This window comes from Epinephelus moara, chromosome 7 (genome assembly GCF_006386435.1).
Source record: "Epinephelus moara isolate mb chromosome 7, YSFRI_EMoa_1.0, whole genome shotgun sequence".
Lineage (NCBI taxonomy): Eukaryota > Metazoa > Chordata > Actinopteri > Perciformes > Serranidae > Epinephelus > Epinephelus moara.
In genome coordinates this window covers 2,741,541-2,754,110 of record NC_065512.1, presented here as the reverse complement: position 1 = coordinate 2,754,110, position 12,570 = coordinate 2,741,541, and the positions used below count along the sequence as shown (strand labels likewise).

Here is a 12,570-nt window from a genome sequence, read left to right as displayed (position 1 = left end):
GAGAAGAGGATGCAGAGGATAGGGTTAGATGGAGGCAGGTGATTCGCTGTGGCAAAAAAATTGTATTTGGAAAAAATAAGTTAAAACTAAATAAATAAAGGATTTAAAAAATTAAAATCCAGTTTTTCCTTCACTCTCATTGCTTCAGTCGTCTGTCCGTGCCTTCCTCCCTTCCTCCCTTCCTCCCTCCCTTCCTTCCTTATTTTGTAGTCACTAAGATGCTCAGGGAAAATGTAGCAGTGAAAGTGGAAGCTGACAGAAATATAAAGAAGTCAAGCAAAGTTCAGATACTCCATAAAATACTCAAGGAGCTACAGTAACAGAGTATCATTACTTAGTTACTTTACACCACTGGGAAAATGTTCTGGATAACACTGAGTACCCAACAGAGGAATGTTCTGAGTATACTTTTGGTTTTGGACCTGACAATACTACAATAAACAAAAGCTCAAGAAAACAAACAAACAAAACAACAAATAAAAATGTTATTCTTAATCTAAATGTTTTCCTTCAGTTTATTCCAGTATCTTATTTTGAAACAGTCACCGGAAGTTGTCTTATTTCGGGGGCTTGATTGTGGAGGAAACTTTTTTTTTTTTTTTCCAGAGACAGCGGCTCCTCCTCTCCACGCTTCAGACCTGCGGCCACATCAGCGGGACGCTTGGTCCACGTTAAAACACTGTGTCCTGTGTCCGGTAACCGGCGCGTCTCCGGTGCTCCGGTTCATCCTGCTCATCTGTGTGTGAGCTCTCAGAGGGAGTAACGGGGAGGACGGAGCAGGAGGTGATGGAGCGGTCCCGTTAAAGTTGAAGCCTGAAGAGAAGCTGAGTGTGTGTGTAAGTGTGTGTGTGTGTGTGTGTCTCCGGTGCTCCCGCCGCGCTCTGTGAGCGGCTGCTCCCCGCCTCAGAGGCCATGGGCTGCGGCTTACGGAAACTGGAAGACCCGGAGGACAGCAGCCCCGGGAAGATCTACTCCACCTTAAAGAGACCACAGGTGGAGACTAAGACTGAGACTGTGTACGAGTATGTGCTGCTGGACTTCAGCCTGGAAGGTAGGAAACTGTTATCCATCAGATCATCCAGCATAACACCACGTTTCTACCTAAATCAATTAATCAATATATTTCTGCTTATGATAAAACTATTTTTATTTCCTTTCATGGTTCAAACTAACACCAGATCTCACCTGGATACAGAAAAAGTGATGTTTGCATCAGTGCTGAAACAATAGGTGATGAGCTGATTAGACAGTGAACAGAAGATCAGTCTGCAGCACCTCTGATCATCGATTAATCATTTAAATCACTCATTTACGCACAAGTGAATGAACTGTTGAGTAATCACCATGACACTTGTCCACTTCCTGACTTACATAAAACAGTTACCTTTTGTCTTGCAATATATCTGAATTGTTGTGATTAAATATGAAAATGAAGCATCACGTAATTAAATCTGCACTTTTTGCATTTATCTCCAGAACAGAAATCTGAACTATATTAAACACCTTAATATTTGACTTTTTCTTTACACAAGTCTGAAAGATGACAAGAAACAAACTTGACCTGTGCATGAAAAACTGTTTTCACCTGTAGTGTCTCCCAGTTTAACCCAACTTTATTTATACAGCGCCTGTCATACAAACATGCAGCCCAAAGTGCTCCACATGGCAACATTAGAGTGACACAGGTCATGATTTAAAGGAGAACACAAACAACTGAATGGAAAGTTTTGCAAGACTAAAAATTATAACAGTAAGACAATAAAATATAAAAAAGGCAAACCAAACAAAACAGATCAAACTCATAGATATGATGATTAAAGTCCGTAGAATAAAAAGAAAGTAAATAAATAAATGAATGTAATGTTACACCACATTAAAAGCAGATTAAAGAGACAGGTCTGTAGCCTGACTGATTCCATTCAATGGTCTCACTCAATCAAAAGCTGCTTAATCGATTAGTCGTCGTTAAATTAGTCGCCAACTAATCTGATAATCGATTAGCTGGTTTGAGCTTGAGTGATTGACTTCCAGCTCCTTAAATGTGATTATTTTCTGGTTTATTTGCTCCTCTGTGGCTGAGAGTCTTTGGGTTAGGGACAAAACAAGAAGTTTGAGGATGTCGTCTTAGACTCTGGAACATTTTTCACCATTTTCTAACATTTCATTGACCAAACAACTGATCGATTATTCGAGAAAATAATCAGGCAACAATGAATATAGCAGTTAGTTGGAGCCCTAATTGAATTGTGGAGAAAAGAATGAATTCAAATCTTGTTTTTTTGTTGTTTGTTAGCATCAAAATAGGAAAATGACTTTGTGTTTTCATGCTGACAAGAAATACAGCGACCAAACTGCCGTGTCGTATAGTTCTCTTTGCTTCTCTGTTTAAATGTGTTTAAAAGGAGATACATATTGATTTGTTGAACCGTGTATCAACAGAAAATTAATCCTCAACTTTTCACTCTTTCAAATGTGAGGATTTGATGTTTTGCTTGGTTACATCAACACCTCAGTAAATATTGATATTTTGTTTCAACTGGTGCAGTTTAAGGATGTGACCTAGTTGGGAACTTTTCTCTTTTCTTACAGTTTATTTGACCTAAAATGATGATGAGTTAATTACTCAATATGTCGATGACAAAATGAACTGTTGAATAGTTTGTCCACTGATTAATGTTTTGTTTCATTCTTCATTCTGAAACACTAAAACATTCACTGGTTTCTCCTCCAGTGTGAAGATTTGATGCTTTTTGTTTTATCAAGCTGTAAATTACTGAGAATCTCTTTTATCCACAAGTGTGGGAGGCGGTGTCGGTGATTCCCATCTCGTTAATATGAGACGCCGCCAGTAATGTCACAAAAGCTACAAGATCTGCTCCAAGCCTAGGCAACGGAAACTGAGGGATACCAAACAGAGCCGTAATGGCATTATAGGCTTGATAAGTGTCCCAGTTACCTCTGACAAAGTATTGAAAATCACAGTCCATTAGCTACGCAGTGAATTTTACATGAATCAACGCATGTCTGGCGTAGACAGATGAGGTATGCACACGTTCAAGAATACTCCCCCAAAGCTCCCCAGAGATCTCCTCCTCCCAAAGAGCCCTCACAGGATTCAGAGAGGTTGAAGAAAAGGTTTGACTTTGATTGTAAATACATGACATCATAGCTGTCGTCACAGAAAAGCATAGAGAGGCGTGTCAACATGCTAATTTATTGCGAACAAAACTGTGAATTTGCAGGTATCTAAAGAATAATGTGCAGGAAGAGAGAATAGTTGTGAGAGCTGCTCAGAGCTGCCGCCTGTCTGCCAACTCACTGCCAGCCAGGCTGCAGCTCTGTGTGGGACACTTTGTATTTTTCATGGCCAGTATCAAACAATATCAGTTGATTACACGACACACTTACTCCTCCACACATAATTCTGTGCTATTAGTTGAGGCTGTAAGTGAATGTTTTATTTGCCTTTCACTGGCATTGAATGGAAGTGATATATATTCTCCACTGTTAATTTCAGGCATGTGTGACCGTGCCCTCAGTGCTCGCTTAGCAATCATTAACATGGTGATTATCATTTTAAAAATGCCCCTACTTGTTCCGTCCTTTGGCTAAAACACTCCTCTTTGTTTATTTGGCCCCATAAATAGCTGACATCCTGTTTATGGTCGTTTAATCTGAACATATTATGATTTTATTTTTCACACAGCGTTTGTATTTACCTGTAAAGTGTCTGTTAATGTCTGAAGATTTAACTCACTTTCATTTTAAATCTCCTTTAAACTGCGTCTGTGCAACATTACAGCATCCAGACTTTTCCTAGCAACAGAGCCGCTGCTTCAGCCTATCTAGAAATAGGTCACACAAGGTTTTTTCCTGCCTTCACTAGCGACCCTTCTTCTTCTTCCCTTGGCACACACACATGGACACACACAACCCTTCCCATGTGTTAGGCATGCAGAAAGCTGCAGAGAGAACCCCACCTGCTGTGCAGTTGCCATTTTTTCGGGGATAATCCCTTCATCTGGTCCTCAGACTGGCTGTTGTGACTGTGACCTATTTGGAAGGAAATGGTGATTAAGTTCTGAATGGGAGCCGAGCATGTAAACAGCAGGCCGGCATGATAATGAATCATGGAGGAAAGTGCTGCTCTCCAAATTAGGGGGGTCAGGGAAGGAAAGTAATGACTTCAGGATTGTCCTGCGTGGAGTCCTGTCTGCATGAGATCAGATCATGTAGACTCACCTCTAACGATGGCTTTCATTATTGTTACTATTAATAAGCTTTTATAAAACGTCAGAAAATAGTGAACAACTGTCACCACAACTGTCCAGAGTCTGTGGTGATGTCTTTAAATGTCTTGTTTTTGTCAGACCAACGAAACCATAGAGGACTAACATCTGGGACAAACCTGAGCATTATCTGAAACCTGCAAAAACACAAAGATTTTTTCCACCAACTTGCACAGATTCTGTTTGTCAGCCTGGAAGGAGCAGAAACCGTACGACAGAGTAAAAACATGAGACAACACAAACCTGCCAATTCTGCAGAAACACTAGTTGTTGTGTGTTCTTGTACCCAAACAAACATGGCCGACAACCAGCAGCTCAGACTGTTTATATGCTCCCTGACATTTGTTTGGTGAGATCCTGGATGCAGATGGACTTCATCTAACTTCAAGTAAAGAAGTTTACATAAGAGTGACACACAAGTAATGTTGTTGGCTGGCGTCAAAATCCTTTGCTGGTGACTATATCTGAAGACGTCAGATTAAGGCCCTGACACAACGAAGGCCCCCTGCTGTGTCGCCTGATGTCTCAGCCAAAAAGTTGCACATGAACGCATCGCGAAGGCTACGGCTCACGACCAACCAGCATGTCCGTTCTGCGCCTGCATGAGAGGAAATAACTCTCCATAACAGCAGGTAAACAGGAAGACTAGCTTGCTAGCTAGCTAGTTGGCACGTTAACGACAAAATCCAATGTTGAAAGAATAAAGTATGTTTAGCGTGCACCAATGAACAATAACACAAACTTTCAGGAAACATTTTCAATAAAGAGCTCAATGGATAAAGAAAAATAATCTGACCTTATGGAACAAGTTTGTTTTGGTCTCACTCCCTCTGCGCCGAGCTCAACTGCCAATCAGAGTGATTTCATTCACAGATGGTCGTGGCCAACGCCAACTCAACATGCTGAATTGACCATGGCCGACAAGGGTCACCGCAGTGACAATGGCCCAACGTTAACTTACGGCCAACTGTCACCTTGGTGTGTCAGCGCCTTAAGAGGAGGTCCTGACATTGTGCGTACCAGCTCACTGTGACACTTAATGGAACTGAGCCTTCGTTAATATTAACAGTTTCACCTTTGCATTTCCTCCTATTACAAGTCAAAATATCTGCTGTGAAAAAGGTCTGTTGGCCATCACGCCTGACTCAACTCAAGAGTTTTAATCTAAAGAAAAACAGAAAATTTTGACCTCAAAAACTCAAAAAAATGTTATTAGTAAAAATCTGAGAAAATCTAATTATCATCACAGGTAGTAGTTTTTCACTTGTGTTGGTGCTGAGTGTCGCTTTCTGCTCTCTTCTGTTAGCTCGAGCTAACCAGGCAGACGTTGACCTGACTGCTCTGATACAGATGTTCACCTCTGCCTCTGGGTCATTAACTTGTTCAGGGGTGCTCGTCTCCCAGGAGCAGCATCGTGGCGTTGTCAAAATTCTTCCTGTAGGTTAACGGTTAATGATTAACATCCCTGGTGAATGCTCCTCTGCTGCATGGGGCTGTGTTTTGGGGGAATTTGTTTTGAAGTGGTCTGATTCTTTGTGGCTGTCATCAGCGGGAGTCATGAGTTCTGCTCTCACACAGACTTATAAATACAGTGCTTCAGACAGTGTGTGTGTGTGTGTGTGTGTGTGTGTGTGTGTGTGTGTGTGTGTGTGTGTGTGTGTGTGTGTGTGAGTCACAGATTGTGTCTACATCCACCTTAAACAAACACCAGTGATCTGAGTGAATCTCAGGCGCTTCTCTTTGTGATCACACGCTGCTAAAGATATGTGTGTTTGTGCTCAGTCGCACAGCTGGAGGAGAAAACTGCAGTGGCTGCTGGGTAAAAATTTTATCCAAGTTATTTGGCAGATTGACTGTGTGCAGCTGTGTTTAGGGGGATCCTTCTGTTCCAGACATGCTTTACAAACTTGAGACTTTTTCACCTGCAGTTGATCAGACCAGCGCTCAGTGGCCTGAATTTGGTCATTTACATCCCCAAATATTTCAACATGTGGCTCCAGTCGTTGAAGCTGAATACTTTATAGGTGCACAGCTGTATCTGGTGGGATTTAATCACCAAAGTTGCTTCTTATGAGCAAAATAAAAGATAATCCAGCACATTAAATGTGAGTTAATGGAATAAATGCAGGTTTAATGTGGAGGCTTTCTGTGTTCCTGGATTGAGTTTAAATGTGCGAGTGTTCGTCTCCCTCAAAGTGCGAACGCTCTGTAACTGGCAGAGCTAAACAGAAACCGATTCCAATCTCTAGTAATCATGTGCGGTCTGGTGATGGCTGGCATTTCTTTCTGCTTTTACAAGACTTTAAACTGTTTGCTTGAGTAAAACCTGTGTTAATCGCCTCATTTTTATGATTTAGTAAAAAGAAAATTGGCGTGTTCGGTTCAGTCAGTGACGTCTCTTCTCGCCAACTGAGAGCTGAAATCCACAAAAAGCCAAAATGTGCTGGCTTCAAACTGGACTGTATCCTCACTCCAAACGAGGCTCTGCAGGCGTCTCTCCATGACAGAGAGGACATTTGATGTGCTCCCAAATTCGCTCGAGCTGTTCTCACCTCCCAGATGGAGCCGAGCCAGGGACAGAATGAAAATACCCAATGATTGAAGAGCTCCAAACAAAGGTGCTAAAGTTTCCTGGAATGATTTAATCAACACTGTTTAAAAAAAACACAGGAATTGTTAAAGGGACAGTTCGCCCCTAAATCAATACTGCATATTATTATTCTTCCCTGTAGAGCTGTTTATCAGTGTAGATAGTTTTGCTATGAGCTGCAGAGTGTTGCAGATATGGGCCGTAGAGATGTCTGACTTCTCTCCAGTATAACAGAACTAGATGACACTCAGCTTGTGGAGCTCAAAACTCATCATCAGTGTCTCTTTACAGAAATCATGACCTGGTTACTCAAGATAATCCACAGACCTTGTTGTGAGCAGTTTCATGTAGGAACTATTTTCTTTCAAACTACAGCAGCCAACTGTATCACTGAGCAGAAGGAAGCGTGCATCTACTCATGGACGAGAGGCTCGAGTCCTTGACAGCACGAGATGTAAACATTAATGGCAGCGTCCTCGGCTGAGCTGTAACGTCAGCTAGCTCAGTGGTGCTACGTGAGCTAGCAGTAGATGCACGCTTCCTTCTGCACAGTGATCTGTGGTCTGTGGATTATCTTGAGTAACCAGGTCATGATTTCTGTAAAGAGACACTGATGTTGAGTTTTGAGCTCCACAAGCTGAGTGTCATCTAGTTCTGTTATACTGGAGAGAAGTCAGACATCTCTACGGCCCATATCTGCAACACTCTGCAGCTCACACCAGAACTATCTACACTGATAAACAGCTCTACAGGGAAGAGGAAAACTATGTGTTTTTAATTTTGGCGTGAACTGTCCCTTTAAGCAACTGCCTGTGTGATGAAACGTCCAGGCGTTACCAGACTAATCTAAAGTCTTGTTTGCAGCAGCACCTTAAAAACGATTAGCTGATTTTAGCCCTGAATTTGTCACCTGTGCCTAATTTTAGATTTGGGCCAACTTTGTGCTACATTGGCTGTCATGTGACCTGCAGTTTGAGGTCTCTATGCTGATTTTTTTTTTTTTTTTTTAAAGATATCTTTTTGGGCAGTTTTTGTCTTTAATTGAGGGGGGGAGAGAGAGGGAATGACATGCAGCAAGAGGCCAAAGGCTGGGGTCAAACCCGGGCCGCTGCGGCAACAGCCTTGTACATGGGGCGCCTGCTCTACCACTAAGCCACTGACGCCCCATCTCTGTGCTAATTTAATCACCTTGAAGATCAGTAATCTGGCTTGGTTGTCTTGCAGTTTGAGCACTTCTACAGTTTGATTTCCAGCATGGCTGCTGTAGGAGCCAGTGTTGACTTAAGATTGTACAATTTAGTTGGTTGGTTTATAGCGTGTTTTTATACTTTATGAATGTGGATCGTTGCTATTATTGCTTGTTCTGTTTATGTAAGCCCCTGCATGGCATTAGTCTTTTATGTTAAACATCCGGTTACCCATTATTCTTGTAATACCTGAACTATGCGCTGTGCATGCTCTTCATTGCACAAAAGGCAATATAGAGGTTTGAGTGTGTTAGCAGCAGTGCGAGGTACGGTGTAAAAGGGTTTTTTGACCGTCATGTCACCGTTAAGTTATTGTCACGTTACCGTTATGTAACAGGCTTTGGAAATGCATAATGTGGAACACCCATGGTTAATGTTTTCATGTTTTTACGACTGAGAGAAGCTCAGAATTTGTGGATAAAAATGTAACCTGGATGTACAGCAACGTGGAAAATAAACGGTCAAGACAACGACCTGGCTCTTCTTTGATTTCGTGAGTAAGGAGTAGAAATACACGGTGCATACGAGTCAAGACCAATTATTGTGCCTTCTGCTAACAACTTTGAGTGGCTGTGGAATTAAAATTAAGTTTGCCACTACAGCAGCTGTCAAAAGAATCCGTTACTAACTGTTGTGAGCTTATTCTAAAGCTCCAGTGTGTCGAATTTGGGGGATTAATTTGGCAGCAATGGAATATGATAAGATAAGTATGTTCTATTTAGTGTATAATCAGCTGAAATTAAGAATTGTTGTGTTTTTGTTACCTTAAAATGAGACATTTATATCTACATAGGGAGCAGGTCCTCATCTACAGAGATCGCCATGTTGCACCACCATGTTTCTACAGTAGCCCAGAATGGACAAACCAAACGCTGGCTCCAGATAGGGCTAGGTGTTTTCATGTCTGCCACCGTAATAAGCAGCCCATCTGCGCTGAGAGTGGCAGAAAAACACTGATATTTTTTTTTAACCTGAAACTGCTGTATTTAGTGTTTTACCAGTTTAAATCATCAGGTCTGGGGTTTTTCTTTTTTGGAGAGAAGGAGGAGACCTCTGCTGATAATTTAGCTCCTGGTAAAAACCTCCTAAACAATGAACACTGAAGGAATTCTTACCAGAAGTTCCAGCTGGTTGCAATCTGCAGTCCTCACTGCTAGATGCCAATAAATACCCTGAAATCTGACAACACTGAGTCTTTAATATTATTGGAGTTGTATTTTACGTTTATGTTGTGGCAAAACTGCACTTACTCTGTGTCTTCAGGCGCCTGCAGCTGCACATCTTAAATTACAGTTCATAATAAAATTGCACAAAGTCGTACCTCTCTGTTTTGTCAACATGCTGATGCAGTCGTCTTGTTTGATAAACTTGAAATTTGATAAAACTGACCGTGGGTTCTTTACTTACTGTGAGTGTGAACACGGGGCACACAGGTTAACACAACATACAAGCTCAATAAATTCCTCGTAGTGTCTTTTGTGGTGCTTTAATCTGCCTGTTTGAGTTTGTTAACAGAGGAGGAGGAGGAGGTGTGAAGAGTCAGTGTCTCTGAATGCCTCTAAAATAACACATCTGTCAGTACATGCCATTCCCGGCGAGCACCTGGCCAACAGATGCCTCACACTCTGGAAAGCTTTATACATCTTGTTGCATATCTTGTTGAACTGCTTTTCTGTAATGGTTTATGTTCAGGCAGGTTCCACCACCTGCACCACCTGCACCACCCTTTTAAACAGAAAACACCAGATTTATTTAAAGACTCTGCAGCGACGCTGATCGAAGTTTATATTAACCAGGATTCCTGTAAAAGAATCATCCCTGCTCCACTCCCCCTTCTCTGGCCTCCTTCAAACGACGAAACGTTTCTGGGACACACACAGACTCACTGTCACACACCTCCTATCTGTGTCTCTCACACACTCCATCATCCCCCCAGTGTATCTCCCATCACTGTGCCCAGTAGCTGCAGAGCTCCCAGTTAGCTTGGCCTCGTTTTTACTCCCGTCTGAGAGGAGAGTGGACGTGGAGGTCTGGAGCCAGAGGCAGCACATCAAAGCACCTAATGGCTGATACTGAGCAGTGAGCTCATTACTGAGAGCCGGGCACGTGCGTGTGTGTGAGAGAGAAATCATGTGGACTCTGAAGAGGTCGTCATATAGGTATTGATCCTTTTATTGCAAACTGCTCATTGTGTTCGTCACTGTTACAGCTCCGTCCAGTAAACGGCCTCTGAGGTCGTCCAGTTGAAAAAGTCACACCCACACCAGTGTCAGTACACTTCGTTAAATAATGCAGGTGTTGTGATTAAGCTGCTTGTGTTTTTGCATCTTTGGGGTTTTTAATGTTCCTTTTTTTGCTTATATGTTGTCTATTGATTGGTTTTATTTATGGATGTCAAGATAAAGACACCAAAACATGTTAAGGTTATTTCCAACTTGGTCCCAAGATGTTAGAAGACAAAGAAAACATAAAAAAGCATAAGACATTCGATATAAAAACTAAACACACAATCCTGAAATTAAAAAACTCATCACTACAATTTAAGGAAATAAAGAAAGAACACCTGCATCATACAACAAGGACGACTAAAATAACAATACCATTGCAAATTTCATTATTAAAAGTCCTAACCTGACTTCTGTAAGCCCCTCTCCTGTTGAAAGACTTGGTGTGTAGCAGAAGGCTGTCTCACAACATGGCACCAGTGTAGAAAAAGGAACTTCAGGCTACATTTTTCATGATAGAGCTTTGTGATACAGGTTATCCAGACAGCCAATGTTACGGTTAGTCCGTCTTATCCTCGTGAACTCGATATCTCAAGAACATCCTGAGGGAATTCCCTCAGATTTGCCACCAGGGTTGCAGTGGTGTGAGATTTTCATGGTACGATAACCGTCTTAGAAAATATTGCGGTTTCACGGTGAAGCCGAGCTCCCCAGCACAGACGCACAGATTCTTTTATTGACTACTGCCCAGCACACAACAACAAAATCAGTCCTCGACATGTACCTGTGGCCGCCCAGCTCCTCCTGCCCATGTCTCTCAGTCCACTCAGTTTTAAACCAAAAACTCAGGCGGAGTCCCTCTCCTTGGTCTGGGCAGCAGTCCTCCAAGGGCCAGCACACTACTGCATGAAAAAGAGACCGATGTAATCAGAACAAAGCAGCAGGAGGTGTGTCAATCAACTCACCTGGCGCTACTCTCATGAGCCACCCCCCGACGCCTTTCCCCTGCAGCTGACGACAAACCACGCACGCACAGTGTTACAGAATTTATATTATTATCAGTCAGAATGAGCCTTAAAGGAATGAAAATGAAAGGTTCATTTCGGTTGAACAAATGTTTTTTGACTTTTATTGAAACTTGAAACCATTTTGTTGATGGAACCTTGTGTCTCTTTCTTATATTAAGACAACAAGAATCCAGTGTTTCCTCCTTCAGCAAATGACTTCCTGTATGAATCCTGAAGCCCGAGGCTGGCAGCCTTTCTCACAGTCTTCCTCTTCCCCACACACGAAACGGTGTCATGCAAAGACTTGAAGTGGACTATGAATGGAATCAAAGATAAGAGGATGATGCGAAGGGTGCGCAGCGATGGCAGGTCAGGACTAGATGAACAAATGGGACGATACAGAGGGATTTGCGGGTGGAGACATGGCTTAACCTGAGGTGACGTGTATTTATCGCTGGTTGGATGAACGGAGCTGAAGACGGTTGAAGGAAATGTGGGATGAGTTGCAACCTTCTTCCACTCTGAGAGATAGTGACTGATTTGTTTAGATGTAGTTTGAACCGCCGACACATCGATTCACTGTCCTGATTGTAAATGGGAATCTGCCTGCCAGCACTCCAGGGATGAGTGCAGTTTTCTGTAATCTCTGTTTAATCTGGGAATCTAATCGCCCACCCTGGATTATTTCAGATTAAAGTCAGTATTTTATTTTATTAAATTTAGAGGAGAGTTGAAGGGCAGGGCAACACTATACAGACCTGACAGCCTCGCACTCTGTGATCGATTAGCTTTGAGTTCAGTTTGTGACTTCAGAGGAGTCTTGATCGCTGTAATGTGGCTAACGAGTTAATGATCTGAGAGGGTCCCATTAGTGAGTTAAATGCCTTCACTAATCATCTGTAATAATCTCTAATCATCACATGGTTGGTTGATTTAAGAGTCAGCTTATTGTTTATCTGTCGAGCTGCGACTTCACTGCTCTTGTTGACTCTCTTACACCCCTTTTACACCAAAATGAGTGCAGGTAAACACAGGTAAACCTGCTAAAAAAGGCCATAGACTCCTTCCCATTGCCAGTAGATGCGGATTAACGTTTTAACGCTGGTACCTGTCGGGCCGACGACAGGTACCAGCCAGGCGTCGACAGGGTCCAGCGAATGCCGAGAAATAAAGAGGCGAGGCACCGCTCCATACTCANCAATCCTGGCAGGA

General features: G+C 42.4%; 1 protein-coding gene across 2 annotated transcripts in view; it reads left to right on the top strand.

Moving 5' to 3' along the window:
• Positions 1 to 610: 610 nt before the first annotated feature.
• rftn2 (raftlin family member 2) overlaps positions 611 to 12,570 on the top strand; it is a 33,322-nt gene continuing 21,362 nt past the window's right edge. Inside the window, exon 1 of one of the 2 annotated variants that reach the window (XM_050048206.1) lies at positions 611 to 1,051. In XM_050048206.1, the coding sequence (XP_049904163.1) occupies positions 913 to 1,051 (139 nt within the window). In that variant the 5' untranslated portion in view covers positions 611 to 912. The remainder of the gene's footprint in view (positions 1,052 to 12,570) is intronic. The other variant, XM_050048208.1, reaches the window with a different exon arrangement.